Source organism: Colletotrichum orchidophilum, assembly GCF_001831195.1.
Source record: "Colletotrichum orchidophilum strain IMI 309357 chromosome Unknown Scaffold_55.1, whole genome shotgun sequence".
Lineage (NCBI taxonomy): Eukaryota > Fungi > Ascomycota > Sordariomycetes > Glomerellales > Glomerellaceae > Colletotrichum > Colletotrichum orchidophilum.
The window spans coordinates 1-26,232 of NW_019173011.1; the positions used below are offsets into that span (position 1 = coordinate 1).

At 50.2% G+C, this 26,232-nt stretch overlaps 8 protein-coding genes across 8 annotated transcripts; 6 read left to right on the forward strand and 2 right to left on the reverse strand.

Annotated features, from left to right (window-relative positions):
• Nucleotides 1–3,442: 3,442 nt before the first annotated feature.
• Nucleotides 3,443–5,305, forward strand: CORC01_07006 (HSF-type DNA-binding protein; the record flags this gene model as incomplete). Its single annotated transcript, XM_022618644.1, has 5 exons — nt 3,443–3,678; nt 3,731–3,829; nt 3,882–3,949; nt 4,004–4,423; nt 4,479–5,305. The coding sequence occupies 5 exons, from the start codon at nt 3,443–3,445 to the stop codon at nt 5,303–5,305; spliced, it is 1,650 nt and encodes a 549-aa protein (XP_022474744.1).
• A 970-nt stretch (nt 5,306–6,275) lies between these two features.
• On the reverse strand, nt 6,276–7,145 carry CORC01_07007 (uncharacterized protein; the record flags this gene model as incomplete). The annotated part of the gene is made up of 1 exon (XM_022618645.1): nt 6,276–7,145. One exon carries the CDS (start codon nt 7,143–7,145, stop codon nt 6,276–6,278), a length of 870 nt encoding a protein of 289 aa, XP_022474745.1.
• Nucleotides 7,146–9,743: 2,598 nt separating this feature from the next.
• Nucleotides 9,744–10,322, reverse strand: CORC01_07008 (uncharacterized protein; the record flags this gene model as incomplete). The annotated part of the gene is made up of 3 exons (XM_022618646.1): nt 9,744–9,769; nt 9,819–10,058; nt 10,187–10,322. 3 exons carry the CDS (start codon nt 10,320–10,322, stop codon nt 9,744–9,746), a joined length of 402 nt encoding a protein of 133 aa, XP_022474746.1.
• Nucleotides 10,323–12,349: 2,027 nt separating this feature from the next.
• CORC01_07009 (uncharacterized protein) lies at nt 12,350–12,846 on the forward strand (the record flags this gene model as incomplete). Its single annotated transcript, XM_022618647.1, has 2 exons — nt 12,350–12,385; nt 12,442–12,846. The coding sequence occupies 2 exons, from the start codon at nt 12,350–12,352 to the stop codon at nt 12,844–12,846; spliced, it is 441 nt and encodes a 146-aa protein (XP_022474747.1).
• Nucleotides 12,847–13,299: 453 nt separating this feature from the next.
• Nucleotides 13,300–13,693, forward strand: CORC01_07010 (uncharacterized protein; the record flags this gene model as incomplete). The annotated part of the gene is made up of 2 exons (XM_022618648.1): nt 13,300–13,334; nt 13,414–13,693. 2 exons carry the CDS (start codon nt 13,300–13,302, stop codon nt 13,691–13,693), a joined length of 315 nt encoding a protein of 104 aa, XP_022474748.1.
• A 1,247-nt stretch (nt 13,694–14,940) lies between these two features.
• On the forward strand, nt 14,941–16,120 carry CORC01_07011 (methyltransferase domain-containing protein; the record flags this gene model as incomplete). Its single annotated transcript, XM_022618649.1, has 7 exons — nt 14,941–14,965; nt 15,023–15,145; nt 15,212–15,234; nt 15,291–15,328; nt 15,386–15,523; nt 15,578–16,000; nt 16,066–16,120. The coding sequence occupies 7 exons, from the start codon at nt 14,941–14,943 to the stop codon at nt 16,118–16,120; spliced, it is 825 nt and encodes a 274-aa protein (XP_022474749.1).
• Nucleotides 16,121–17,917: 1,797 nt separating this feature from the next.
• On the forward strand, nt 17,918–18,138 carry CORC01_07012 (TAM domain methyltransferase; the record flags this gene model as incomplete). The annotated part of the gene is made up of 2 exons (XM_022618650.1): nt 17,918–18,018; nt 18,072–18,138. 2 exons carry the CDS (start codon nt 17,918–17,920, stop codon nt 18,136–18,138), a joined length of 168 nt encoding a protein of 55 aa, XP_022474750.1.
• A 528-nt stretch (nt 18,139–18,666) lies between these two features.
• On the forward strand, nt 18,667–20,253 carry CORC01_07013 (methyltransferase domain-containing protein; the record flags this gene model as incomplete). Its single annotated transcript, XM_022618651.1, has 9 exons — nt 18,667–18,702; nt 18,781–18,822; nt 19,111–19,129; nt 19,184–19,306; nt 19,356–19,378; nt 19,429–19,466; nt 19,521–19,658; nt 19,714–20,133; nt 20,190–20,253. 9 exons carry the CDS (start codon nt 18,667–18,669, stop codon nt 20,251–20,253), a joined length of 903 nt encoding a protein of 300 aa, XP_022474751.1.
• Between the last annotated feature and the right edge of the window lie 5,979 nt (nt 20,254–26,232).

The window sequence follows — 26,232 nt, forward strand, 5'->3', positions numbered from 1 at the left end:
CCCCCTGGTGTCTGACTGTTCAACAGAGGTAAGAATACGTGAGGCAAAGGAAAGCAAGGCAGCTACCTAATGTAGGAAGGTGCCTGTGTTGACCCTTCCTTTCTACCCTGAGGCGACAAATCGGCAGGAAGACATCTCCATCTACCTATCTGTCTTCCTACATACATACCACATGACTTGACTCCGAGATGATGCAAAGACTTTTTCCTTCTTTGCATCGGGGGCTGGCTAACTCGTAGACACAATACCGAAAGCTTGCCAAACAAAGGGAACAGATATGGCGGCAACCTCCATTGCCTGACGAGTGCCACTTAGTTAACTGTGCCTGCAGCAGGCACGTGCTTCTGCCGATGTGAGTCCAGTGTTGAGTTTTCGAGCTTCAAAGCTTTGGAGAAGCAGAAGCAGCAGCTACTGATACGCCAGGAGGCTGAGTGAGAGATGTGCTGCCAAACCACAGTCGAGTCGACCTTCCAACATCCGGCGATCTTAGGGTTCCTTGCGGGTGGGCACCCCATTTACCGGGCCGTGTCTTGAGTAGTCTTGTGGACGCCTAGTGTATCTTTTGCTCGTTTATCTTGGCTCAAACCGTCAATCACACTATTTCTCCCAAGCAACTGCTACCTTAAAGAGTGGTTTTCTTGCAGTCATGCGGCTGTCAATGCAGAGACTCCTGCCAGGAGAAATGAAGTTGAAGATGGTAAGCCGTGGGGTACGGATACTTGATGGAACGGCTGGCAGTGCAGGGCACCCAAGGATAGATAGATGAGAGCTAGATTCGACACAGGGTACTTGACCCGACGTCACTCCATGCCCTATCTTTCTGGCCTCTGGTTGGCGTCCAAGTTTGTACGACGTTTTTGTTACTGTCCCTCATTCTCATCAGTAGCAAGATACACATGCCTGGGGCCATGTACTTCTTTGATATTCAAGGCATCGCGCGACTGGAGCTCTTTATGCTCCTCTAGACTCGATGATCGTTAGCAAATCGATAACTGTTTCCTAGCAGGATTACGGTTGCTGAGCCTCGCCAATCGAGACTCTGGACTAGACGGGAGGATGACAATTGGCGATTCTCTCACTGTCTGCCAAAGTGCTACATCAAAATTGTGCCGCATTGTGAAATGCAGGATAGCGATGACCTGGCAAAAGAAGAAGCAAACCTGGACGGGTGAGGAAAGAGTCTCGTCAGGGGGTCTGACATCAGGACTCGCATTTCATCTCATCTTGACGGGGCTTCAACATCTCTCGGATTCAGATTCATGGCGTACACAGACAGGCGAGCCAAAATCTGACCCTGAGCGGTACGGGATGATACATGCATGGAGAGAAGCCTTTGAGTACTGTAGCTAACTGGCAGCTCGTCCATCGGCCTTAACCTTGTTCCTTTGACCCTGTTCCGGAGAATGCCACTAGGGACCCCAGCATCTACGCCCACATTCAATTCCCTATGGGAGGGGGTCCGCCTTGAGATCCCAGCGAGAAGAAGACAACCCCCTCTCCGCCATGTCCACCCACCCATTGCTTTGAATGGGACCTTTTCTTGCTTTCCCACCTGTCCATTCCCATTTTCAGCTGGCGGGGGCCGGACCCCCCTTACCCCTTCTCGAGCTTCCACGGTATCTTCCATCCCACATCTTCTGTCCTGTCGTGCCACCTGCCCTGTTGTGTCCAGCAATGTGCGTATGTGGGTGAGAACAAGATGATAAACAGAGAAAGGTATGGTGTGCATATGTGCTACCTATAATGAGTGCCTGTAAGGGAGAGAGGGAGAGAGAGAGAGAGAGAGGAAGAGATATAGAAAGCGTGTGTTTGTGTGTGTGTGTGAGCGCGAGAGAGAGAGGAAGAGAGAGAGAGAGAGTAGGAGGTACGTACCTCAGATGGGTGAGTGATTTGGAAAGAGGAACTCAATGACTGAGCAGGAGCTCCCGTCCTCGACCTCTCCTACCCCTAAAATTCGCTGCTGCAGGGTAAAGTGACCTGGGCCCGCCCCATGCAAGACGGTCCATCTCACACGCCCGCGGATGCTCTCCCACCCCCTCCTCCAGCCCAATCAGCAAGCTTCCATCATTCACGACACTTTCCCCAACCTGAACATTCTGAACATCCTCACTTGGTGCTCCTGGTGGGACGGGCGCCACACCTCCCTCCTTCTTCTCCCACTTTTGGCCATTGACATTGGATAAGATCCCTTTTTATTTATATTTTTTTTTTTGCCCTCTCCTTTTTTTTATTGCTATGCTTGGGCTCAGCAATCAAGCTGCACATGAACCACGCTCGCACTCGCTCTCCCACACCTGCTTCTTCGGCTGCCGTCCTTGCTCTCCTGTTCCTTGATAAAAGGTGCCTCAAAACACATGGGTTACCGACCGACTGATTGACACAGCGACGCCGCAGTTGGACCGGGCCACACAGAAGCTGACTGCTGGATCACAGTCTAGAGTACACGCTACCTTACACCATCCCGCAATTCTTGTGGCACTTGCTGGCCTTAATCAGGCCTTCTTTCTCTCTGTCCTCGCGGATCCAACCGACTATCGATCTAGTCGAGCCACCTTAAACCTTCACCAGCAGCAGCACCCGCAGCACCAGCAGCGCCAGCAGCCACCCCCCCGTCTCCAGTCCTTGTCCCTCATTCGTCGTCATATTCCCGGCGGCCCTGGCTTTCGGAAACCCTTCTCCTTCTCTTCGAACTCTAGAACTTCCACCTCTCTTGCATCCCGCATCCCTCTTTCGCTGAGCGTTCCGCCACCCATCTAGACCAGGAGGGCACCCAAGTCTTTCTCTCCAATTAGGCAATCTGGACACATTCCAGCTGTTCCATCCATTTGGCATTCCCCCGACGTTGGAAGCCTGCCGGACGCTGGGACAAAGACTTGCCACTTACCTGGCGGATCGAATCACGGCTGGACTCCAATCTCTAACCTGTTCACCCATTCGCGCCCGCCTGCTTCGACAAACGTCGTTGCCGTTTCCCGCCAATTCAAACCAAAGGAAACCTCCCATGCGAAGCTGTCTACAGGCTGGAAGGCACCACTCGACGCTGCCATCAATCCCAATACCCGTACCCCATACCTCCCGCGATAGATTGATCCTATAACCTTTTCTCTGCGCGCATCGCTGCAGAATCCGCCCGCCTCACCTTCACTGTTCTGCGAAGCCATGAGGTGAGACAACCCCCTCGACGATCTTCTCAAACCCTCTGCTGCCACGATTAATGCCGCTCCAAGTCTTTCTACCGTCTGCCTTGCCGTTCCCAAAACCCGCATTCCCTTTGTAATCCATTGCGCCCGTGTCTCGAGAACTAACCGGATTCTTGCATCTCGTAGAGGGGATGGCCACAGTGACTGAGAGTCCGCAGAGAGGTCCTCTGCCTGCTAACGGACATGCCGATCTGAATCCGAATCGCATCGTACCAATCTCGACCCCGACTCCGACCATCCAAATGTCTGCTCCGTCTCCCGGTGAGCCTATGGAGATCACCTCCTCAACGAACGCCAGTACCAACTCTCCTTCGAGCAAGAACAACGACACAGACGCCAACGGCGCATCCAAGCATACATCGCCAACAGACCAGTCTACGAATAACTCGATCGCCATGCCCGCAGCGCCCGCAGCTGCAGCCGCGGCTGTTCACCAGCCGAAGATTGTGCAGACAGCTTTCATCCACAAGCTATACAGGTAAGCAGGACCAAACATTGTTCTATAGAACCTTTCAGCTAACATTACCAAGCATGCTTGAGGACCCTAGCATACAGCATTTGATATCGTGGTCAGCGAGTGCTGAGAGCTTCGTCATGTCACCCTCCGCCGATTTTTCCAAGGTTCTTGCGTAGGTCGATACGCTCTTCAATTTCGTCCGTCAGTTACTCACTGCCGACTAGACAATATTTCAAACACACCAACATATCCTCCTTTGTCAGACAATTAAACATGTACGGATTTCATAAAGGTTGGATTGCTGATTCTCCTCCGACAAAATGTTCGAGACTAATTGCGGCAACAGTGAGCGACGTTTTCCACACCACAAACCCCGAGACCGCTTTGTGGGAGTTCAAACATGGAAACGGCAATTTTAAACGAGGCGATCTGGTCGGACTCCGCGAAATCAAACGGAGAGCTTCTCGACACGCCCTTGTCCACAGAGAGTATCCCAACTCAAAGCCGAGCCCTTCACAGCCCGGAACACCTGCGGAACCGATGCCACCTCCAAGCGACGGCTCCGAAATGCGTATGCCTGGACTCGAGCATACCCTGTACGACCTCAGCATGCGACTGCAAAGGAGCGAAGAGAATGCCCATTACATGCACATCAAGCAGCAAGCAGTAATGGAGACAATGTCACGGCTCCTTCAGTTCAATCAAGAGTTGTCGAGAACCGTGCTCAGCCTGGTTCCAAGTCCTGAAAACCCAGTACATCGAGATGGTAAGTTGCATCTCTTTCGATCTATGTACCTGGCGACTAACAATCTGCGAAAAAGTTCTGAATCTGCAGGGAGAGATGGCAAGACAGGCCGACATGCTCCGTACTATTGATGACCCCCAGGAGTTGCCATTTGCAAGCAGTCGAGCGTACTTTACTAATGTTGAGAATGCTCCTGTTTCGCCGCGGCAGTTACCCCAAGATGACCCGAGACGAAATGCAAATCTTGCTGTTCCCCAGCCCAGGGGGCAGAATTTCTACCGTCCTCCTGTACCTTCAAATCTTTCCATCAGCACGCGAAGGCCGTATGGCTCGATTGGCGGGGGTTCAGTCAGCGGTGGCACGGTGCCACAGGCCTCATCTCCCTTGCGGGGGGCGCCGCCTCCACCCCCTCCTGGGCCGCATCCCTTAGCTCAGGTTGAGCCGCCTCCTGGAAGTCTGGCAAGACGTCACACATCTGCTGATATTCGTGCACACGGATGGCAGCCCAGCGCTCCGCCGTTCGCTTCGGGTCCTCCATCAGGACCACCCTCGGGCCCTTGGCCTTCTTCGCCCAGTCGACTCGCACCGGAGGACCAGCGCATCAGGGAGTCGCTGTCCACCTACTCATTACAAAACGCAATCCAAGTAAGACCACTATCACGGCCAACTACACCTCCCGGTGTGCCGTTTTCGAACGGCGGTGGCGGGGACACCTTTGGCAACTGGTCATGGAACTCGGCCAACCGTGATAATAAGAACTTGGCCATCAGGGATCACTCAGGACCTCCTACGCGTCGCGGAAGTATGGCACACATTCTCAACCCGACCGACACGGCTGAAAGGGACGACGAGGACGAGGACCCCCGAGGCGACGATGATCGAAAGCGCAAGCGGATGCAGTGAGCAAAACAACTGCCTCCTTCGGGATTGCCCATTGGATCTTCACGCATGCCACATCCCTCAGACGCGTGCCCGTACATTTTCATGACAGATAGACACGATGATTCCTGGAAATGTTTCCTTCATTGTACAGAAGAAAGGGGGACCAGGCTCGGCTCAGTACACGATGTGCACCGATGCCTCTCTACAACAAAACATCAGGATCAAGACCCGAAACACACACGAAGCCTACGGCCACTACATAATACGACTCAACAATCGTCAACCTCAACTTCCAACCGGAATTCTAAAACCTTCACATCGTCCAAAAAGTTTTACATTTTTACCAACCACGTGTTATTTACTGCATCACGGCCGGCTTGCGTGAAGCCACAACATATTATAAACCAGCAGCCCTAGTAATTCAGCGCCATAACGGCGTCTCACCAAACAGAACGAGCGCGGATCGCACATCTCATTTCACATTGTTCGCTCTTGGATGGAGGCCGGATGTTTGTGGTCGGAGCTCAGGAGACGGGATACCCAACGGATATTAGGCGGCAAGGTTTGTTAAGATTTGTCCAGAACTGTCCATATTAGGGTGTAATTGATGACAGCTGCATTCGGGATGCGAGAGGAATGGGAAATCATTCAAAAGCATATTCACATCTCACTGTAGAGGTACTCGATCAGGGGCCGCAGCTATGTGTGGCTTGTAAATGGCCTGATTGCACATGCTCGATGAGCCTTGGCTAGATCTAATGCGAAGATGCAATGACCAATTTTGTCGAAATAAACCAGCCAATCCGCGGCAGTTGTGTGATTCGACAGTTTCCGAGACTCGTTGCTGATGCCTGCTGCACATGCAGCTCCCAAGGGATGAAGGCGGTGTTCTTGGCGAGGTGATGTCCCGGCATCTCGGGTCAAGGGAGTCACGATGAGTGTCGTCGATCTGCAATTTGCCCTTGACAAGTGCGAGAGCTTTTAATCTCCTCTATGCCACTGGTATCTGGTGGGCGGCTCCAATGTTACTTTCCGCCGCCGCCGCTGCCGCCTTATTCTTCTTGTTCTCCTTGTTCCTCTTCTTCTTCTTCTTTTTTTTCTCCTTCGAGGCTTCGCCTGTCTCGGTTCGATTATCAACCTCCTCGGCGGGGTCCACCGGCGCTATCACCTCGCGGGACGGATTAGGAATAGGGGCGTCCTCCTTGTCGTCTTCGTCATTCTTGGTGTGGTCCACGGCGTCACGCGACCCGCACCCGCGCATCTCGACATCGTTCCGAGCGTCTGGGGGCCCGAGCAACACCTCGGGTTCAGAAATCTCCTGGCGGACCTTTGTCTTCTTCTTCCGATTGCCGAGGCTGCTTCTCCCTTCCTCCTCATCACTCTCATCGTCTTGTAGTCTGCGTTTCTTCAGCGCCGCGGCGGCGAGGGCTTTTGGGTCGTCTGCGGCGCGGCCTCCTCGTTTGTTGCCGAGGAGGCGGCGGCTTAGGTCCCGGGTCGCTGCGGAGGTAGCCTGGTCTGATTTTGAAGTGGCGAAGCCTAGGCCCGCGTTGGGGTTCTCAAAGCGGAGTTCTGCGTCGTCGGCTTGGGCGCGGCGGGTTGAGGCTGTTGGCTGTGGTAATGTTGTGGTGGTTGGTTTCGACATTGACGAGAAGGTACCTGCCGCAGCGTTGTTTGGGTTGGTCGCTGATGTAGACGCCGAAGCGGGTCTTGCTAGGGATGGGTACTTTGCGCGCATTGAGGTCAGGAAGGTTGCTTGTTTCGCGGAGGCGAGGGAAATGCGGTTGTAGAGGGCGTTGAAGTCGGCCGAGGCGGGGAGTTTGGGCATCGCTGCGGAGGCGGAGGACGGCGAGGTTGGCGCCATGGTGCCTGCTTATGTCGAGTCTAGGATACTTGGTTGCTTGGGTACACGTATTTGGGTATTCTGGACTGCCGAGGATTGTGCCACTCGAGTACGTGGGATGAGGGATCCTGAGGCCTTGCGGCAGGTTGGGACGGTTGACGATCGACGTTTACAAAATGCGCGGAGGCGAGCGAAGGTGAACTAAAAAAATTTGGGGCGCAAGGTAAATAGTTGTTGGCTCGTGCATTATTACCGTGACGTCTTATCGCCAGCACTCCCTCGTTTATCTTAGCGTGGACTTTCGGGTACGCGGGCCTAAAAAGCGACCGGGACGAACGAGCAGGGGTTCGTTCCTGCTGCCCGCTGCGGCGCGGTGCAACCTTCTCCACAATCGAACGTTGAAGGATCGCTTTTGCCGCGTGTGACGGGCAGTTTTTTTTTTTAATCCGCCCCGCTCCGGGTCCGGGCCGAGGACGGGGACAATCCGGGACGGAGGAGCGTGCTAGTGCACTCGATGCAGGTCCCGACCTGGAGATGGCGATCCAATAATGGAATACCGTTGGTGGTCAATTTTTAACCATGGAACCAACTGTATTGATTTTATGAGCTTTGGCTCGATTAGTAAAAAAAAGTTTTCGGGCTTCAGGAGTTAAGCTACCTACCTCCTTGTGCAGCGTGGTGGTGAAGCTGAGTACTTTATTACGATACTTGCCTGACTTCAGGCATCTAGGGTAGCCTCGGGGTATAGTTGACATGCATAAACTAATGTGGAAGGAAGAGGAGGCCTATTTGATTTGGATCCTAAAGGATGGCATCATACCTTGCACCTCAGCCAGAGTGAGGACCTTGTTGGGGGAGGGTGTGCTCAGAATCGTAAATCGCACACCCCTTCGAATCGTCGCGAGGAATTCAGGAGTGTGATGAGACATAACCTTTATTATAAACGTCTCATAAGGATCACTATTGACCTGCGAGAAGAACGATTGTATATACAGAATCTCCTTTCCAGATTGAAGTGGATTCTCACACGGCGATGAGAGAGGGAAAAAAGAAAAAGATGCCCAAGATGCGAATCGAACTGCCAGAGACCGTCAACAAGCGAACCCTCAGCAAGCAAAAAAATAGAGAGTGATATAAGAGAAGAATGACTTCAAAAGACAGAATGCAAATAAGACGGATGAGCAAAGAAAAAGAGGTAGCGAAATGGCAAAATGGCAAATTATCGTGCTGCAGTGAGACGCCAGGCAGCTGCAGTCTTTAAATGGCAGATCGCGTCAATGGAGGAGAAGCCGCACTCAAACCTTTCGGCCAAGTGTACTTTCTCGCCCACCCCGACAGACAGCGCCGACTTGATGGACTATGAAGGACGAGGACTGTGGGTTGAGCCACAATGAGCGGGTGCGCTGTGAGATGGATGGCCATGGTCGGTACCAGGGCGGGCGGAAGTCTAATAGCCCAAGACACACTGCCCGACTCATTGGGTTGATGCACTCAGTCTACTGTCTGAGAATGGAGCGAAATAGGTAAATGAAGCTTTCATGATGTTAGGGCTTTCCATGGGGGCAAGGAGCTCGCACCATTAAGTCTTGTCTTCTTGCTGGGCTAAATTGAGACTGACGAGGGTATATCCTCTGCAAGATGAGCCACCAACCGAGGCAATACCACCCCGATATCATAGGGAGACATGATTTCAAATTTACTGTATTCATTAGAAGCTGGATACTGGCTAAATCACTTGAGATACCCATTCGCCTTGATGTCGCCTTTTCAAGATGAAGCTTACCAACACGGCATCTCAGACATCACGGCCATCTTTGTTCACCGCTATCAACCCAGGTGACTGACTATACTATCTATTAAGCCAGAACGAGTTGACGACATCGTCCCTAATTCACATAGCGAAGCAGGACACGTCATCAATGATTCAGCCGAATTTTTCCGCTATTACTGACAACTTGTAAAAACCACTGGGGGAATTCGTAATGCACTCTCAGGGGCTGATCATTTTGTTATTTGCTTCGCTTTTCTTTTCAACTGATTTGCATACAAATGTCATTGTTTCGAATGTGGTTTCACTCCGTAATCCAGCGTGGAGTTGTGATGACGGTGGTGGCGGTGGCGGTGGATTGAATGAAGTGAGGAAAGTGCGATGGGCAAGTGCACGCGATGTGAGCATGGTGTGAGATGGAGTTGGCAAAAACCTCCTCTCGAGCGATTCCCCATAAATAATAAATTGAAACGCAATCATTTCTAAAGAAATCCTAGCTTTCAAATCGGCGTGGTTGTATTTGGGCTGCGAGTCATCTACGATAGACAAACTTATTGACGTCCTTCTCATGGCTGAACCTCAACCTGAGTTCATAAAGTGGCTTTACAGCTCCAGTATCTTATATAGAGTCGATCAATATGACAAGGCTCCAGATCAATGGAGTTCAAATCTCTCCAAGCTAAAGGAGCCGTCATCCAGCTTTGCCTTCACTTCGCCACTCATCACCCCAACAACCCAACACGTGCCCATTATCGTCTAGGCTGAGAAGTTCAAACAAGCGGCATACCAGAGACTCCTCAGCGAAATCTTGATCAATGCATAACAGTTAAAACATAAAGGCGAGAGCCAACTCAGCCCGAAACTCGGAGCTTCGGAGCTTCGAAAGAGGTCAGATTCATCATGACCGCCTGATTCGAACAACGCACGGAAGACGGCTTCCTGCGCAGTCATACCATTTTGAAACTGAGTATTCTCGGTCCTCAGCTGTTCAATGAGGTTGATGAGTCGGTGCCAGGTATCAAACAATACTGGCTTCGGGAGGTTGCGTATCACCTCGCCGATACGAATGCCAGACACCAACAGGCCTGTTCTCAGTGACATGGGCGCCTGGGATATCTGATCCGAATATTCCTCTATCGGCATTTCCAATGATGGGCTCGTACGACCTATTTGAATCTCTCAATGGGTGTGGGTAGTTTGGAACCCAGATAGAAAGGTCTCCATTGGCGAGTGAGCGAGTCTCACTCATTGTCACGTGTACACCAGCCATCGGAAGAAGCTCGAGTTTCTTTACCTCTTCCTGTTCCCTTCCAGAAGGCAAGGTATTGGGCGAAGTAGTCGACATAAACCGCTGCGACCGAGACGTCCGTGTCGTAGTCAGGGATCAGGGGCAGCTTCGTGAGCCCGAGCAGGTTGTAGATACTATCCATGGGATGGGTGGCGGATAGGGTTCCAGCTCATTATGTGCCAACCCCAGTGCTCCCACTCGTCTGCACTCAGATTTTCCGGTCTTTTGTGCACCTGAGCCGCATGGAGTTATGCTGCGGCACCCTGTCGGACGACATGATGCTAAGCCAGGCAGACTCCACCATCCATGACGGCTTCATCATGTAGCTTTGAACCTCTTTCAATCTCACTATCCAACAGCATGTGAAGAACAACGCTATCTAGTTGATAGAAGACTCGACAGATAGAAAGATCAGGTTCTCTGCGAGGACTATCACTTGAACGACCCAAACGCCAAATCAGTACGGTAGGCCGAAGAGTGACTGGATGCTCTTCCACGACTGGTTGGAATGCCAGTCATTCTCGGGTCCCATGTCATCCAAGATGAGCTGTGGTCAATCTTCCATCCAGCTGATCCAATCGGGCTGTTCGACAGCTCCAAGGTGGTATCGCCCTACGACTTCGTCCATCTCACGGGTCGCCAGGTTGGTTGCATCAAATGCTACGCCAATCTCTTCATCATCTGTTCCGAGCCAGGAGAACACCAGCTCCACACAAGACTAAATCTCGCGCATGAACTGTACCTGCTGGTCTCGTTCTGCAACATCTTCTTGGTTGATGCAGAGAGCATCAATCCAGATCCTGGAGCCTAATGTCGCCCATATAATGCATATATCCAGTGATCTTGAAGGTGCTGAAGAGTATGGAAGAGTTTTCTCTGGTTGCTTGAAACTCCTGGCCCTTCAAACGGAGGGGCTCAGTGATGGACGCATCTCCCCATACGTATGAAAGAGCTGTGTAGGCGGGATATCCATCAAGAGATACCGAAGTGAGTCTCAAATATGGGTGGCCAGAGAAGCCGACATATTCAAGAATCCTGATTTCCGACTTTGCAGGATCGAGGGGCTCGTTCAACGAAATGGTTCCCTAAGATATCTTGCTGGGTTTTTGAGCTCTTCCCCATGTGCGCACGATAGCCTCCCAGTGGAGATTTTGACGGACTTGTTCAAAGTAAATGCGCCTAATGAGGCCATTCGTAGATAGACGTCCGCTGTCAGAGGCGAACACCTCTCGCGGGAGTACGTCCTATTACGGTTAGGTGGTTGGCGTGAAGCAGAGAAAATGTGCAGGCGAGGACAACGTTGGGGCTTCCCTCGAACAGGAGCGCTCCATTGGCTGCACGAGCCAGCTGGCACCCCTGCTACAAGGCGGCATCGCCCGAGACCACCCCGCGGACCATGACTGGGGCCCCCTAAAACACCCGGAACTCAATTGTGGACGTTTCTTCCAACTTCATATCATGATCACCACCACTCCATTGCCTCAGCCAGCTTCAATTATGCCGAATACCCGTGGGAGGTATGGCAAGTCTCCAAAGTCTACAGACATTCTCTCTATTGGGTCAACTGAAATCTAACTGTCCCATAGAGTCTGCCTCGGTGGCTAGAGCCCAAACGTAACTTTGATTGGCCTGGGTCGAGTGTGGCTGAGAATCCATTCGTTCGTCGCCGCCGTCATTCAACTATTGCATCAGCCGCATTCAAGATTTCGAGTCTGTTCAGGGGGCGGCTTGGGGGCTCTCGATAAGAGATGACTGAGAGTTGGGGCTCGAAAAGTGGCTCACCACCGAGGTGTGGCATCACCGGTTGGATCCTCGAGGCCTCGGTCTGAAATTGAATGTTGTAGATTGATCTGCCATCCCTTCAATCTTCAAACAAGGTGCGGGATTAACAGGAGTCAATTGTTGTGTAACTTTGGCCGACGTAGCACCGAGAAACAGCGACAGACCAGGGTGGCAGCGGAAACGTCCCTCACAAACTGATGTATACCCTACCTCTTGAAGGCCGATTCAAGTGAGCAACGTTAGCGGCTCAGCAGCCCATCATCTCATTGCTCGGATTACGGCAAATCAGCAGACAGAAACACCATTCGGCCAAACTGTGGCTGGTCGCCTGCCGTTTCTGCCTTCGAGCACCCCGTCAGCCAACCAAACCAAGGCACTAGCCACATCATGCACGATGAAGCTTGCCTCGCAGCCCTCGAATTCTTAGCTGCAGAGCACCAGCCACAAGTACTCCGGTGACAGTGACGGACTTTCCGCATTGGCTCCGACTTCAATCGCCGGCAGAACTTCATCTCCCCGACAAGAGACATTTGCGTCGTCTCATTGAATACCGGTGCCTTGTTTCAGCGTCTTGGAGCCCTCCGAGAATCATCTGTGGTGGAACCGACGAGATTATCCCTGGAGTCCGTTGTGGCTCATGCCATGCATGGTGGGCAGTATGTGACCAGTATTCTTCCCGGGTTCCCGAGTCATTTTCCCCAGCCGACACACACGAGCTTCTCCTAGAGGAAGGTGTCAACGAGTATTGGATGTTCTCGAAGGACAATAGAAGAGCGCCCCAGGCGCTCTTCACCGGGGACGACCCCACGAATGGTTTAGACGGCCTCCTGACTTGCCACCTACCGGGTCTCTGGGACGTTGGAAGTGGATGTTGCGGGCCGTAGCCTTAGGAGGAGCAATCTGGGTTGGACCCGGTACGACAAGGGGGTGTGAAGCAGGGTACGAAATTATTCATCTCCTGTCTGGGACAAATCACCGGCCGGCGGCGGAACGGCGGTCAAGTCGAGTCCATGTGCGGACGACCGCGGCTCGCCGGCGGACCAGTGTCTTATTCTATCATTCTCGAGCTCGGTGGCTCTTCCTCCAGTCAACTTGGCTCCGAGAAGAGAACTTGGCAGGTCGCCAATACCTCACTACCGCCCCAAACTAGTTCGCCTCGAGCTCATTTGCATTATGTCCGGTCTTTTCAGCCGCACACTTGGCTCAGATGATGTTCTTGTATAAGACCCTCCACTCGGCAGTATTGTCGAGGGCATTGACACAGAAAGTCGAAATCACCGAGCTTCTAATGGAATAAATTCATCAAGCTATCAGATCTCTTACTCTAAACTGCCGCAATGTCTTCTCCTGGGCCCAGTCCTGATCACGGGGGGTAGGTCGAAGTTCCTCCACGATAGCAAAACGACTATATTGTGCTTATTATATCCATACTAATATTTCTCTTAACTCAGGGAATACACCCGTTCTCATGCCAAACCTCTTGATGATTACATACCTCGACAATCCCAACTGGCCAGTTTTCAGCAGGAACGCTCCCAAGACGGCAACATTCTCGTGCCTCTCTCCTATGACTCCCGGGGCTTAAAGTCTGCCATCGATCACCACAAAAGTCGTGCTACTCGAGCCATCAAAACGTTCCAGCAGAACTTTACAAGGCAAACGTCAGAATATTCAGGAAATGTAACAACCAACAAGTCTAGTTCTACTGGAGTAAACGATAAGAGCAATTGAAGTCGAGTTCCAGCACCAGCACGACTTTAGTGGGAAGCTTTGAGTCAATACGGGCACCTCACTTCACCTAGATCATTTTCTCATGCATCGGGCGTTGTGTCAGCGCTGGAAGCAGCTTTTCATAAATGTCGTCGATGCGAACTGCAAGTGGCCCCGCATAGTGGTATTAGGGTAAAGACATACTCAGCCAGGAGGACATTGCATTGGAGAAGGTTTCACTTGATTAGTTTAGAAGCATTGGATCGTCCTAGTCTTCCATTGAACCCAATCCCAACTCCCCATCGTTATTTCTAAATTCGAGTTTCGCTGGTTCAAGTGAGGCGGGGACAAACGCTCGCCCGTGATGTTTGTGAGGACAGACAGGGCTGCATCTTGAGGGGATGGCGGTGTATTGGTGGGCATGCGTACTCTTCTGCTCATGGGACCAGCTACTTCTCGAATTAGGTAGCTATCATCCAAAAAGTCCAGATCACTTTGCATCTTGCCAAGCATGTTGCCCCAAAGACCGGCTGCATCTCCGCTGTTCCGGCCAGATTAGGCTCAAAGACCGACCGTCCAAGCCTACCTGTATATGCAAGAATGGGTTGACGAACAAGAATCAGTCCAATAATTCGATTAAAATGGAATTAGAGCAACCAACAAGTGGGGTTACTGGCGCTTACGCCGCATATGCTTGGGAATGTAGAACGGTGGCACCTCGCTACCAACAGCCACGGCTACGGCCACGAAACAATATTTAACCCCGTCTTTCCCCTCAATTTGATCAATCGTGTTCTCTCACATAACTCTCTTGTTTGATGAGAGATTTGAAAGCTGCCCAATCCATACTCAAAGCATGGCGGAAACTACGCAGCAATTTCAAGCCGACGTACGAATCCGAGCTCCACCAGAAGTTCGAGACTAGGGTCCAGGTTAACAAGACAGGCAGAATCTTCAAGATAATGATGGAGCCTCAACTATAGGTGGCAGTGTCAGTATCTAATGCAAAAAATAGCCTACTTCCGCAATGTTGACGATAGATAGTCTACCGATGATTCGCTTGCTTCTTTGCGATCGAGTATCCTCGACTATCGGAGGGAAAACGGACGCACATATCACAGGGTCAGTGATGGGAGTAAGCTATATCTGACTACCAATTCCCATAAGTGATTACTGATTCCTTCGGATAGAATATTATCTTCCTAACGATGAGGTGACCCATCCCGTCTTTTTCGTGTCTCTGAGAGTCGCCTTAACTTACATTCATAATGCAGACGGAAAAAGACCGTTTAGGTATGTGCTAGTCCGCAGGCCAGACTTCGGAACGCGCAAGCCAACAACACGTCGCAGATTTCGCCAATCATTTATGGATACTGACATGGGACGGAAAGCTGTGTAACTGTCCCAAGCAAGAAGGTGCCAAGCGAGTTTTAGATGTTGGAACTGGAACGGGCATTTGGGCTCTTGATTATGGTAGGTGGAATGGCTTTAGACCACTTTGACATTGTATTTGAAGTTGAGTTGCTGATGTAGTTACAGCGGACGCTCACCCCGAAGCAAGTGTACGTCGAAAGAATTTGTTTCTGATGAAATGAAGCCTATTGACGAGTCAAACTAGGTCATTGGTGTTGATCTAAGCCCGATTCAACCCATATTGTCAGTGGTTCTTCACAAATGATATATTGTGGACTATTTATTGACCGTTTCGGACAGCGTTCCTCCCAATTGCCGGTTTGAAATCGATGATCTTGAAAAAGAATGGACTTGGACAGAGCTCTTCGACTTCATATTTATCAGATCAATGGTAGGAAGTTTCACGAACTGGTCTGATGTTATTAAGCAAGCCTACGAGTAAGTGCTGTTCCCTCGAAAGCCGTTGACTCAGCTGATGAGGGATCAATGAAGCAACCTGGAGCCGGGAGGCTATCTCGAGATCCAAGACAATGAGTTTCCTATATTCTGCGACGATGACTCCATGCCCGCAGACTCTCAAGTCCTGAAGTGGACTCAGCTCATTGTTGAAACCACGAACATTGTTGGGAAGCCTATGACTGTTGGGCCTACTTTCAAGCAGTTGCTTAGGGATGCCGGATTCGAAGATGTTCAGGGGCGGCAGGAGAGATGGCCCATTAGTCCATGGCCGGAAAAGGACCCGAAACAGAGGGAGTTGGGGATCTGTTCCCGAGCGGGTACCATGGAGGGCCTCGAACCGATTTGTATGGCCTTGTTCACGCGCGTACTTGGCTGGACTCGAGACGAGGTTTTGGTGTTCTGTGCTGGAGTCAGGGAGGAATTGAAACAGCAAACCATTCACGGCTACTTCAATGCGTAAGTATCTAATCGCCGACCGACACTTTCCTGTGTAGTACGGATTGGCTAACCGCTCTGACTAGATATGCTGCTTGGGGTCGCAAGCCTGAGAAGAAGGAAGAGCCAGAGACTATCTAGATATAGGAGACATGATATATATCCCTTTCCTTCATAGTGCTACCTAAAAGCTGTTCAAAACCAAGGCGCCTTCAATCTTATTCACTGTGAATTGATCTTTGGTGTTCGAGAAATTGTAACCAGTGGGGAAAGCTCCACTGGTGTACCATACGGCCCCCGAAAGTCAATGAGAGTGCCAAGAAGAAACCAATTGTTCGGTAGGATTGTCGCAACTACTACTTTTGATCAGATGGCCTGATTTCGTCGCCATGCACTGTGAGACTCACTTTTTTGACCTTTGCCGAACAGCTCGCCAACATGCAGGCGATGTTTTACGAAGATAGTGCAAGCCAATCATGGAAAGTGGAATAGACCTGGACGCACCAACAGGCGGGTCTGGCGGTTGCTTGTTGGAGGTGCAAAAGCAGGGTGTTGCCTCGGCACCAACGGTCACGACACAGCATCCAACTTGCCTCTTTTCCCCTCATTTTTCCTGCTGTCTGTAGAGTGCTGCTACACAGCCAATTGTGACGCCGCCTTTTTTTCTCCTCCATAAGGAAACATGGCCGAAAACGCGCACCACCAGGTCGATGTGCGCGCTACGTCCTCGCCAATCAGCACGGGTGCATATGCTGATACCGTTGAAAGGATGTACGGCCTGACGATGATGCCTCTCCAGCGAGAGACTCTGTAAACCCATAACTTTAATCAAGGCGTCCTCTTGGCTCATGTCTGGTAGGCATATGACGACTTGCTAGCTTCCTTGCGATCCAGCATCTGAAGGGAGAACGGGTGGACTTATCATGGGCTCAGCGGACGCGGTATAATATCATCTCCATGGAAATGATTGAGACCCCCGTACATGTTGACTCTTAATGTGGCAAGAACAAGATCGCCTCGGTGTGTTCTCCAAGTGAAGATGCCTCCCATTGATGCTGGCTACTTGAGCAGACCTCTCGCATCATCTGTGGAAGTTGACCTACGATCGCACGTCGTGCAACTGCCCCAAGAAGCAGGGAGCCAGGCGGGTTCCAGACATCGGAACCGGAACCGGTATCTGGACTTTGGATTACGGTACGTCCACCCGCCTACCCCATAGCAGACTTTTGAGATACTGATATTGTACAAGCAGATGGAAACCAAGATGCAATGTGTCTCTTAAGTTTCCTCGACCCATTCCATGAAACATTCTAATGGATTTATCTACAGGTCGTCGCTGTTGACCCAAGCCCAGTCCAGCCGGCATTATTAGTGAACACTGGGCTGATATTTGTGAGCCCATTGTGCTGATGCAGATAGCGTACCACCCAATTGTCAATTTGAGGTTGACGATGTTGAGAAGGCCTAGACTTGGCCAGAGGCATTCGATTTCATTTCCGCCAGGTCGGTGAATGGACCATTCAAGAGCCGTACCGAATTTTTTGCCAAAGCATTTGAGTGAGTTTGATTTTCATGTAAGAAAACCTGACTAAAACAGCAACTGCACAACTGATAGATGAACTAAGTAGGAATCCGGAAGCCAGCGGGTATCTTGAGATGCAGGATAAAGTCTTCCCGTTGCTGTGCACCGATGGGACTATGACAGATGACTCCCAGGTGAACAGATGATCTGAAGTATCGATAGAGGCCACAGAGATTGTTGGAAAGCCGCTCAAAGACGGCCCAAAGTTCAAGAAGATGCTTGACGACGCCGGATTCGTGGACGCGCAAGAAAGGACGGATGTATGGCCGATCTGCTCTTGGGTTGATAAGGACGCGAAATACCTAGGACAATTTAGGTATCCGGTGCCAATCTATCACGATTTAGAGCCTTGTTTTATGCGGATCTTCGACTGGACCAAAGAAAAGACTGTGGTTTTTTGCGCCGGAGCGTGGGATGAGTTGAAGCAACAGAAGAAGGTCCATGCCTATTTCGGTGTGTAAGTTGTGGCCCGGATCTCTCAGTACATCACTTGACTGAAAGATCTTCTGGCTATACAGTCTGGGGCCGGAAGCCTGAGGAGAAGGAAAAGGAGGACACTACTTGGATATACTCCTAGATGTACTCAGCATTTTCTTCCTTCACTTGATATCCTTAACTTTTCTTCACTACCTTATGCTACTCAAAGGGTTTTCAGAAACGATGAATTTTTTGATCCCGTTCGCTATCAAGCACATAAGTTTGTGTTGTTCCAGGGATCTTAACCGGTGTCATGCCTCGCTACTCACGCAACAAGGGGGCCATGAACTCGGCGATGTGTTGCCGTATTTCGACATACTGGCCACCGCGGGATAATAGATATTGGTTCCGGTCACTCTGCATATGCATGCATGAGATGATAAATGTGGTAAGGTCCAATTAAGAGTAGAAAAACACATTTCCGTAAACCAACAGAGGGATGCAAGCGGGGGAAGACGCATCACTATGGAGAATACGGCCAGGGGCCGTCTCGTTAAGGAAGGACGCGAGATTGCATTTATCCAGCCCGTTGCCCCTCACTTGAGACTCGTTCGCATTTATTATTCTGTTCTTCTCCATCAATTGCGTGAGATGTTCTTTGAATTCTTTCCATAGAATACATTGCAAGATGACCGATCACGCACAACAGCCAGTACTAGCTGCGGTAAGAATCCAGCCTCTGCTTGTGTGCTCATCTGTGCTCATCAACTATAAGACAATGCATGGCTGACATACATTCTAGGAAGCTGAGTTTGACGACGGCGCATCCTCTCTTGATGGCTCGGTGAGTTATAAATCTCAGAAGTTTTGGCTTTGAACTCGGTTTTGACATCTGACAGTCTATCGACGACTCGCTGGCTTCTCTGAGGTCCAGCATCCTCGATTACCGCCGAGAAAATGGCCGCACTTATCACCGGCTCAGCGATGGAAGCAAGTTATCCTTCGTTTCGATTCGTTTTCCGAAGGCTAACCGAATATCATCACCGAGTAGAATATGTTCTTCCCAATGACGAGGTACTAGTTCGTGACTTCCACCTCATTAAGTTCAATCTGACAATTAGACTATTGAAAGCGAGAGCAAGAACGACTAGGTAAGCACACTGAATACAAGAGTTTCGAGCTGAAATGAGCTCATCTGTCACCAGATCTCACCCACAATCTTTGGCTTCTTACCTGGGATAACAAACTTTGCAACTGCCCTAAGAATGTCGGTGCCAAACGAGTGCTAGATATCGGTACGGGTACTGGTGTTTGGGCTTTGGACTACGGTCAGTCAATAACCTTGGCCAACAACGACCCTGACTAATGCGAATGTAGCGGATGATCATCCCGAGTCTTCCGTAATTCCTCCCAAAGACGAAACGTGTGTGCAGTTGCTGACTTTCCTTAGGTGCTTGGTGTTGATCTCAGCCCAATCCAATCCGGCTTGTAAGTTTTTGATGACAACTCAAACACGATACCCTAGCTAATGGCCAATTTTAGTGTCCCTCCTAATTGCTCCTTTGAGGTCGACGATGTTGAGAAAGAGTGGCTCTGGTCGGAGCCCTTCGACCTCATCTTTGTCAGAAACATGATTGCGAGTTTTTCTGACTGGCCGGGAATGATTGCGAAAGCCTACGAGTGAGTATTGCAATTCGCTCAGCTGATGCTTAACATTAATTCAAATTGAACGCAGGCGTCTCGAGCCAGGCGGTTATCTTGAGCTTCAGGACAACATGTTCCCGCTCATGTGTCGAGACGACACGATGACTGACGACTTCAAGCCGTACAAATGGACTAAGCTGGTCCTGGAGGCAGCTGCAAATATGGGGCGCCCGGTCAACGTCGCTGCCAGCTTTAAGAAGATGTTGGAGGATGCAGGCTTTGTCGACGTGGAGGAGAAGAAGGCAATATGGCCATACAACCCCTGGCCCTTGGACCCTAAGCTCAAGGAGCTGGGTACATGGGCTGAAGCATCTGCCGCCACGGGCATTGAAGCAGCGTCGATGGCTCTATTCACTCGTGTGCTTGACTGGAGCACCGAAGAGGCGACTGTCTTCTGTGCTGAGGTGCGGAACGAACACAAGAAAATAGGAGTCCACGCATATTACGATGTGTAAGTGTATTAGACATGGAAAATTTTGAACCGAGTTCAACTAACGACACTTATAGGTATGCTGCCTGGGGTCGGAAGCCAGAGAAGGAGGATGAGGAAGATGCTGTAGTGCCCTCCTAAGAGAAGACGTGTGTTTATGGTAGACCCATTACCAATGCGTTCCACATAAGGCCTTGTCACAATATATTAGGAATCACACAATAAAGACTTGGAAACTTTACAGTTTGGAACACCATGATTTCATGAGCACTGTTGTCGTTGTAGATTTGAGTGCTGTAGATGCACGAAATGTTGAGCAGGTGATGTTTTCGGAAGGTGATAAAACAGTGACCGGCAATGCCTCCTAGAACTTTAGAAACTTCGGAAAACGTTGGGTATCAGTATACTGAAGTATATGCTCTTCTCCAAGAGAGAATATTAGGATCGGTAGAGGCTGGCTCCCTTGAAGACAGCTCGGGGAGCCAATTGACTGGACACGCTACACTGCGTTCGCCTACCTGTCTCTTATAGGAAGCTGACGTCTTGCCATTTCGTCAATGGCATCCAAGCACGAAAATCACCGAGAATATTGGCGTTTGCCGGCCTTGACATTGCGACTCGGACCCTTGCGGCAGTGCGGCATCCGAAGCCCAGCGATAAGTAGAGTCGGAAAAGCCACATCGATACGGAGACAACGCTTTCTTAAATATAACTGAGGAGATTCTTTGCCCTCGTATTAATGGCTTCTTCTTCAGTGTTCACTCGGTAGTGACTTAGGAAAAGTAGGGAATCTGCACGACTTATCTCGATACTCAGGTTTACCACACATGGAGCAAAGCACAACCTGCTTTCACAATCTCATGTTGTAGATATCTGCCTGGGACGTAGAGGGGGATGGAGACGACTCTTGTGGCAGATCTAGCTTACTTCCAAGGCCTATGCAAGATGTATTGCACTGCGACCGCCGCCGTTACTATCACCGTCGTCATTAACGCGATCACCATCGTCTTCAGTATGACCATAACTGAATCAACACCGACATACGAGGAGCCGAGCGACTTACTGGAATATGATGAGGACATGGTATGTGAAACTCACCGGCTATTCATTCTATGAAAGCCGTTCATAGGCGGACACGTTTTGTTAGTCCAACCCATACGAGAAAGCAGTCAGTAGCAGCAAGATAGAATAAGGCTCAACCTGGAATGTTGCCTTTAATAATGTAGTCAAAGAAGCAGCAAATATTTCAAAAGCTCCTGCATGGGTTATAACACCCATCCTACCTTGATCATCGGACATGCTGCAAGGTTACAAAATCAGTAGTCTCGGCAACATACGGTATTTCGACTGCCGTGAAATTTAATACGGGAGTTTTCAAAGCCATATTATGACGACAAGGCAAGCTGAGTTGCATGGAGAACAACTTTGGTGACTTTTAGTGAAATAATGCGAAGAGAAATGAGCTGATAGATGAAAAGTCTATGAAGCTGATTTTCTTGCGGTCGGTTTTGAATCATCGTGCGTGTAGACAATAGTTGGCTGACGTGCGTTCTCATGGCACCGCTGTCGTCAGACAGCGATTGGGTGACAGCTCTACGTGGACAATGTTTCCGTTTGAGGCACGTACATATTTTTTCCAAATCATCACGAATTTTTCTTGCTCGTAATGCCCGGTCAGTGCATAATACGAGCTCCTAGTATGCCTCCATCCATCCAGAATGAGTGTTGAATCATGAGATATCCTCGTAAAGGTGTCGCCTCGACGCGCTGAATTTGTTGTCCAAGATGGGTCTTCGGAACTGATCGACTTATCCATCTAGTGTTTCTGTCTTGAGAGGTGCCTGCGAAAAGACGTCATCTCTGGCCCAAGTAGTTCAGAGATTGAGATCTGAGATGAAATTGAAGATTAAAGAGCTAATTTCGATGTCGCGAGTTGAAGAACTCCATTCAGGGACCTGGAGATGAAAAGCAACCGATAGCTTGGCTTCTCTGTCCTCTCAACCGTCATTTCCCCAGATGTTTGAAGTTGACAATTGTGAAAATATGATAAAAGATTGAAATTGAATAGGACTGGCTGTGGCATTCATCATTCGTCCAAAGGGAGGGGAAAGAAGGGCAGACGATGAAGTCCCCGGATTTTCGACTGCTTTGGCGAACTATTAGCGAATGGTCTCTGTCATCTCAAATGCGAACCATGCAAACCACTGGCAAGCGATGATGTGTCTCCCGGAAATGTCTGATTCAACACCATCAGCCAATACAATCGCTGTAGAAATGTGTGGTGAGCGTGAGCTGCCTTGTGTAACACCAGAATCGGGTTTTTTGCAAGAGGCATTTTCGAACTTTCCAGGCAGACACGCAGGCTGACTGATGCCTGCGTAGCTGCAGCCGCCGTCGATAAAATACCGCAACCTTCTCACCGCCCCATTATTCAAAACAAGGCCACATGAGTTAGGTTAATGACCTCCTACTGGCGTGAAAAAGGAGGCTCGCTGGGGATTGGCCGATGTGAGGCGGAAGACCCTTGTCGAAAGTGAAGCAGGTTGACGTGGCAAAGGCTCTCGACTCATATGAGGCTGTTCATCGCCACCACAAACCACGTAGAGGTTGGAATGACCTCCTGATGGGCGGCTGGCATGGAAAACGAGCCTAGGGCTGCTGCCCATCTACCTCAAGGTGTTGTGCGTTCTATTGGGCTTCCATACTGATATCAGACTGCTGCCTATATAGGCACCCGATTTCAATGCCTTGCAAGATGTCTGGCCTCAGAAGAAACATATGCCTCGGGAATGGAGAAATGCGAGTGAATCTGGCAGAAAGATGAGACTACCAGCGTCGACATCATTCGTTGGAGACGCATAGCATCCTTCTAGATATCTTTGGCAGCAACTCCACTGCACAGATTCAACATGTTGAGTTCGATTCCAGAGAGTCAGGAATCAGTTTAGTCGCATTATCCATGGGCCCAGACCCGGAACGGCTCTCGTAAGTCGCTCTCGATGGCTACTCAAGCGGCGATTAATGATGTTCCAAACATCGTCACTAGTTCCTGGGTTAACTCTGGAAGTTTTAGGTCAGATTCTCTTCGATAGAGGCTGGCACATGGCGAACGAGCATACATCTGTGACGGCGATGTCTATAAAGAAGACGCTGTATCTTTAGGGTTCCATCAAACTCTCTTGTATTGACATGCTACGTTGGACTTGTTCGTGATGAATCGCTATGTTAACTTCGTAACCTTTGCGATGCTATACGCAATACGCAGTGAGTGGTGTTTACATTTACGGAGCCTCCCGACCCCGGCTTTCCCACATGACCGGGAGCGTGTATCAACGGTAAAGTCCGCCAGGATATGGCCTCTAATGACCACGTCTAACTTCCCTATGTGTCGTTCGTCGCTCCCCATCACACCTCATGCCACGAGGAAATCTGTCGAATTCACGGGCGAGCAGCTAGACCACATGCATCCAGGAACTAGGGATATTCCCCAGCATGCGGCTCTGCGAGCATGGTAGGTAGCTCTATGATTAGCTGCATTGTCCTGACGCGGGTAGGAGGGAGAATGCACCAGGCTTGATACCTACCCACACCTACCTGGAACCTCTATTTCGCTGCTTCTTGGGTGGCTGCTTCAACAGACACACCCGCACGTTTCAAGATTATTTCCTGTTCTTTCAGCTTTGCCCCCGATGAAAAGTCTTCTATGTATAGGAAGTCGGGCGCCTAGAAGTTTATGCTCACAATGTCTTGGGTATTGATTCTCCTGTGCAAGCACCATCGCCGCCATCGAGGAGCAGTCGAGCCAACATTTTGCAAGCCCGTGATATATGCGTATCGATTCTCGGGAAGTGCTTAGCATTCCAATATCAATTGCTGTGGACAAAGTCTCTAATAGCGCCGGCGTAAATGGACATGATATACCTAGATCCCAAGATCCTCCTTCCATTAACGCCATCAATAGGCTTACTGCTGTCCGAAGCCCAAGCTGACGCAGGTTCAATAGGGAGGTGCCCTAGTAGCACACCTCATGGCCCCAAAGCCACGGAACAGGCGGAGAGTACCAGGCAAGGCCTCATAGTGTATTAAAAGCGATGAGATTTGCCTCTTTGGCTATCGTATGTTCCATGATAGCGCACCTCATGCCGCTACGAAGGCGCGGGAGGCACGGAGGCAAGGATGGTGGCCTGGCAATGCACATCGGGGCCCTAGGCCGAGTTTCCGAGTTTCGTTCGCAGAATGAAGCTAGGGGCCGTCTAAGTCATTAGCTGTCAAGCTGGATCCTGGTATGAAAGACATCGAATTGAACATCAGGAAAATCGCTGCAGCTACAGGTGAACTAGTACAGCATTGCTTCGGTAGCCAATCGCGATGCATCAGGTTTCCAGCGTAACAGACACACGATGCCGAGGGGAACCATGTGAATCAAAGGTACGCGCATGTTGTTGTCCAGTGACGCTAGCGCCCCCCGGGAATAATAGCAGTCGCAGTCGTGGGAATGCCCTCATCGACGTTTCGAGAAAGATTCAGCATATCTTGTCGACTTCTGAGGTTAGTTGATTCCTCTGGTTTGTGAACTGGGGTCCTGTGAATGCTCCTAAGGAACGTAGCTCCGAACGGATGGCCCTAGAAAGCGATTGGCAAGCTCAATTGCAGGTGCACTTGGGTACCGTAAGTACCTTAAGGTAAATGCCCCACGATCAAGCCCCCAATCCCCCACACCCACGCACTGTCTTGGCAGACGAACTTTCCTTAGCTGTACCCGACCCCCTACCCCCTTAGAAACGAAGATTGAATACCGCCGTCTCTCAAGCCATCTAGAGTCCATCGTACAAATAAATCGATCTCCCGGCGCAATCGATTTCGAAATATCTGTCGTCTCCATCTTTCTCAATGGGTAAATGGCCATACTGGAAGATTTTCAACAGTCCTTTTAATCGGATCGATCAAACAGGCATTCCACCATTGCTAAACGTCCCACAACATCAAAGCCACCATGAACTCAGATTCTAAAAAGTTCTGCGTCCATGGATAGAAATGTCTTTCTTCTTCGCATTCCCTAGTATTAATTCTTAAACTCAAGGGAATTGGTGCACTTGCCCAAGCGAACTTGCTACCGCGTAGCGACAACTCAACCTCTGGCCGCAACCTCATTCATGCCGAAGAAGCACAGCGTCTCCAGAGAGAACAACATCGCCCTTTGTACGAGACGATGACTGTCCCAACCCGATGCTGCCTCGCATGATGGATTCATCGATTGAATCTATTTATGAGCACCGCAAGAACTTGAGCTCAATAAGATCCAGAATGTCATCTCGAATGTGGAGCAATGAAAGGCTTGGTATGGCTGTCTGTGAACACGCGCACTGGCAAACATTGAAATGTATGTGTACCAAGAATTCTGTGCGAAAAATTTCGAAGAATCTTAACGTGGCGCTGTCAATTAAAACACTCAAACCGACAGTCGGTCTAAACAGCTGTAGACTTGGCCAGGCGCTCTCAGCAATCGGAGACTGAGCTCTCAGAGTCATCCCGCACCTGGCGCGCACCGTTACCGGACCCTTTGCTTCTGGACGACATGTCTCGATCCAAGCCGAAGCCGTGTCGGATCCCATAGGTATTCTTTCCACAGGTCGGGCTCGCAGCCCCGGATCCAAACGTTACTGCAGTTACACGTTCGGGAAATACATAGTAGTTGACCTGCCCGTTACAGATTGCAGTGCTCGGGCGGGGGGCACAAGGGGGACAAAATTACAGGCCGGTTTTCTGAGCACCGTCAACAAATCTATCCTTCCTATGCCGAATATTTAAGAAACATTAAATTCTAAAACATAAAGAGGGTATTAAGATATGTAACTATATAGGAGATATATTTCAATCAATTTCTATTGGGTACGTCGTGACTGATGATCATTGCAACTGCCACCGCCTGCTTTGGGCTTAGCCGCCTTTTTCTCCACCCGACGAGTTCTAAGGGTACGCTACGTAGTAAGAGTGGGATCCCCGCAACTTCAAAGGTCACTACTGAATTCGAGATTTTTATAAAGGCAATGAATGAGCCTCCCTGACTCTCTCATAACTTGGAATCCGATCTTCTCATCCTCTCGAAACTTGTGTCTCGAA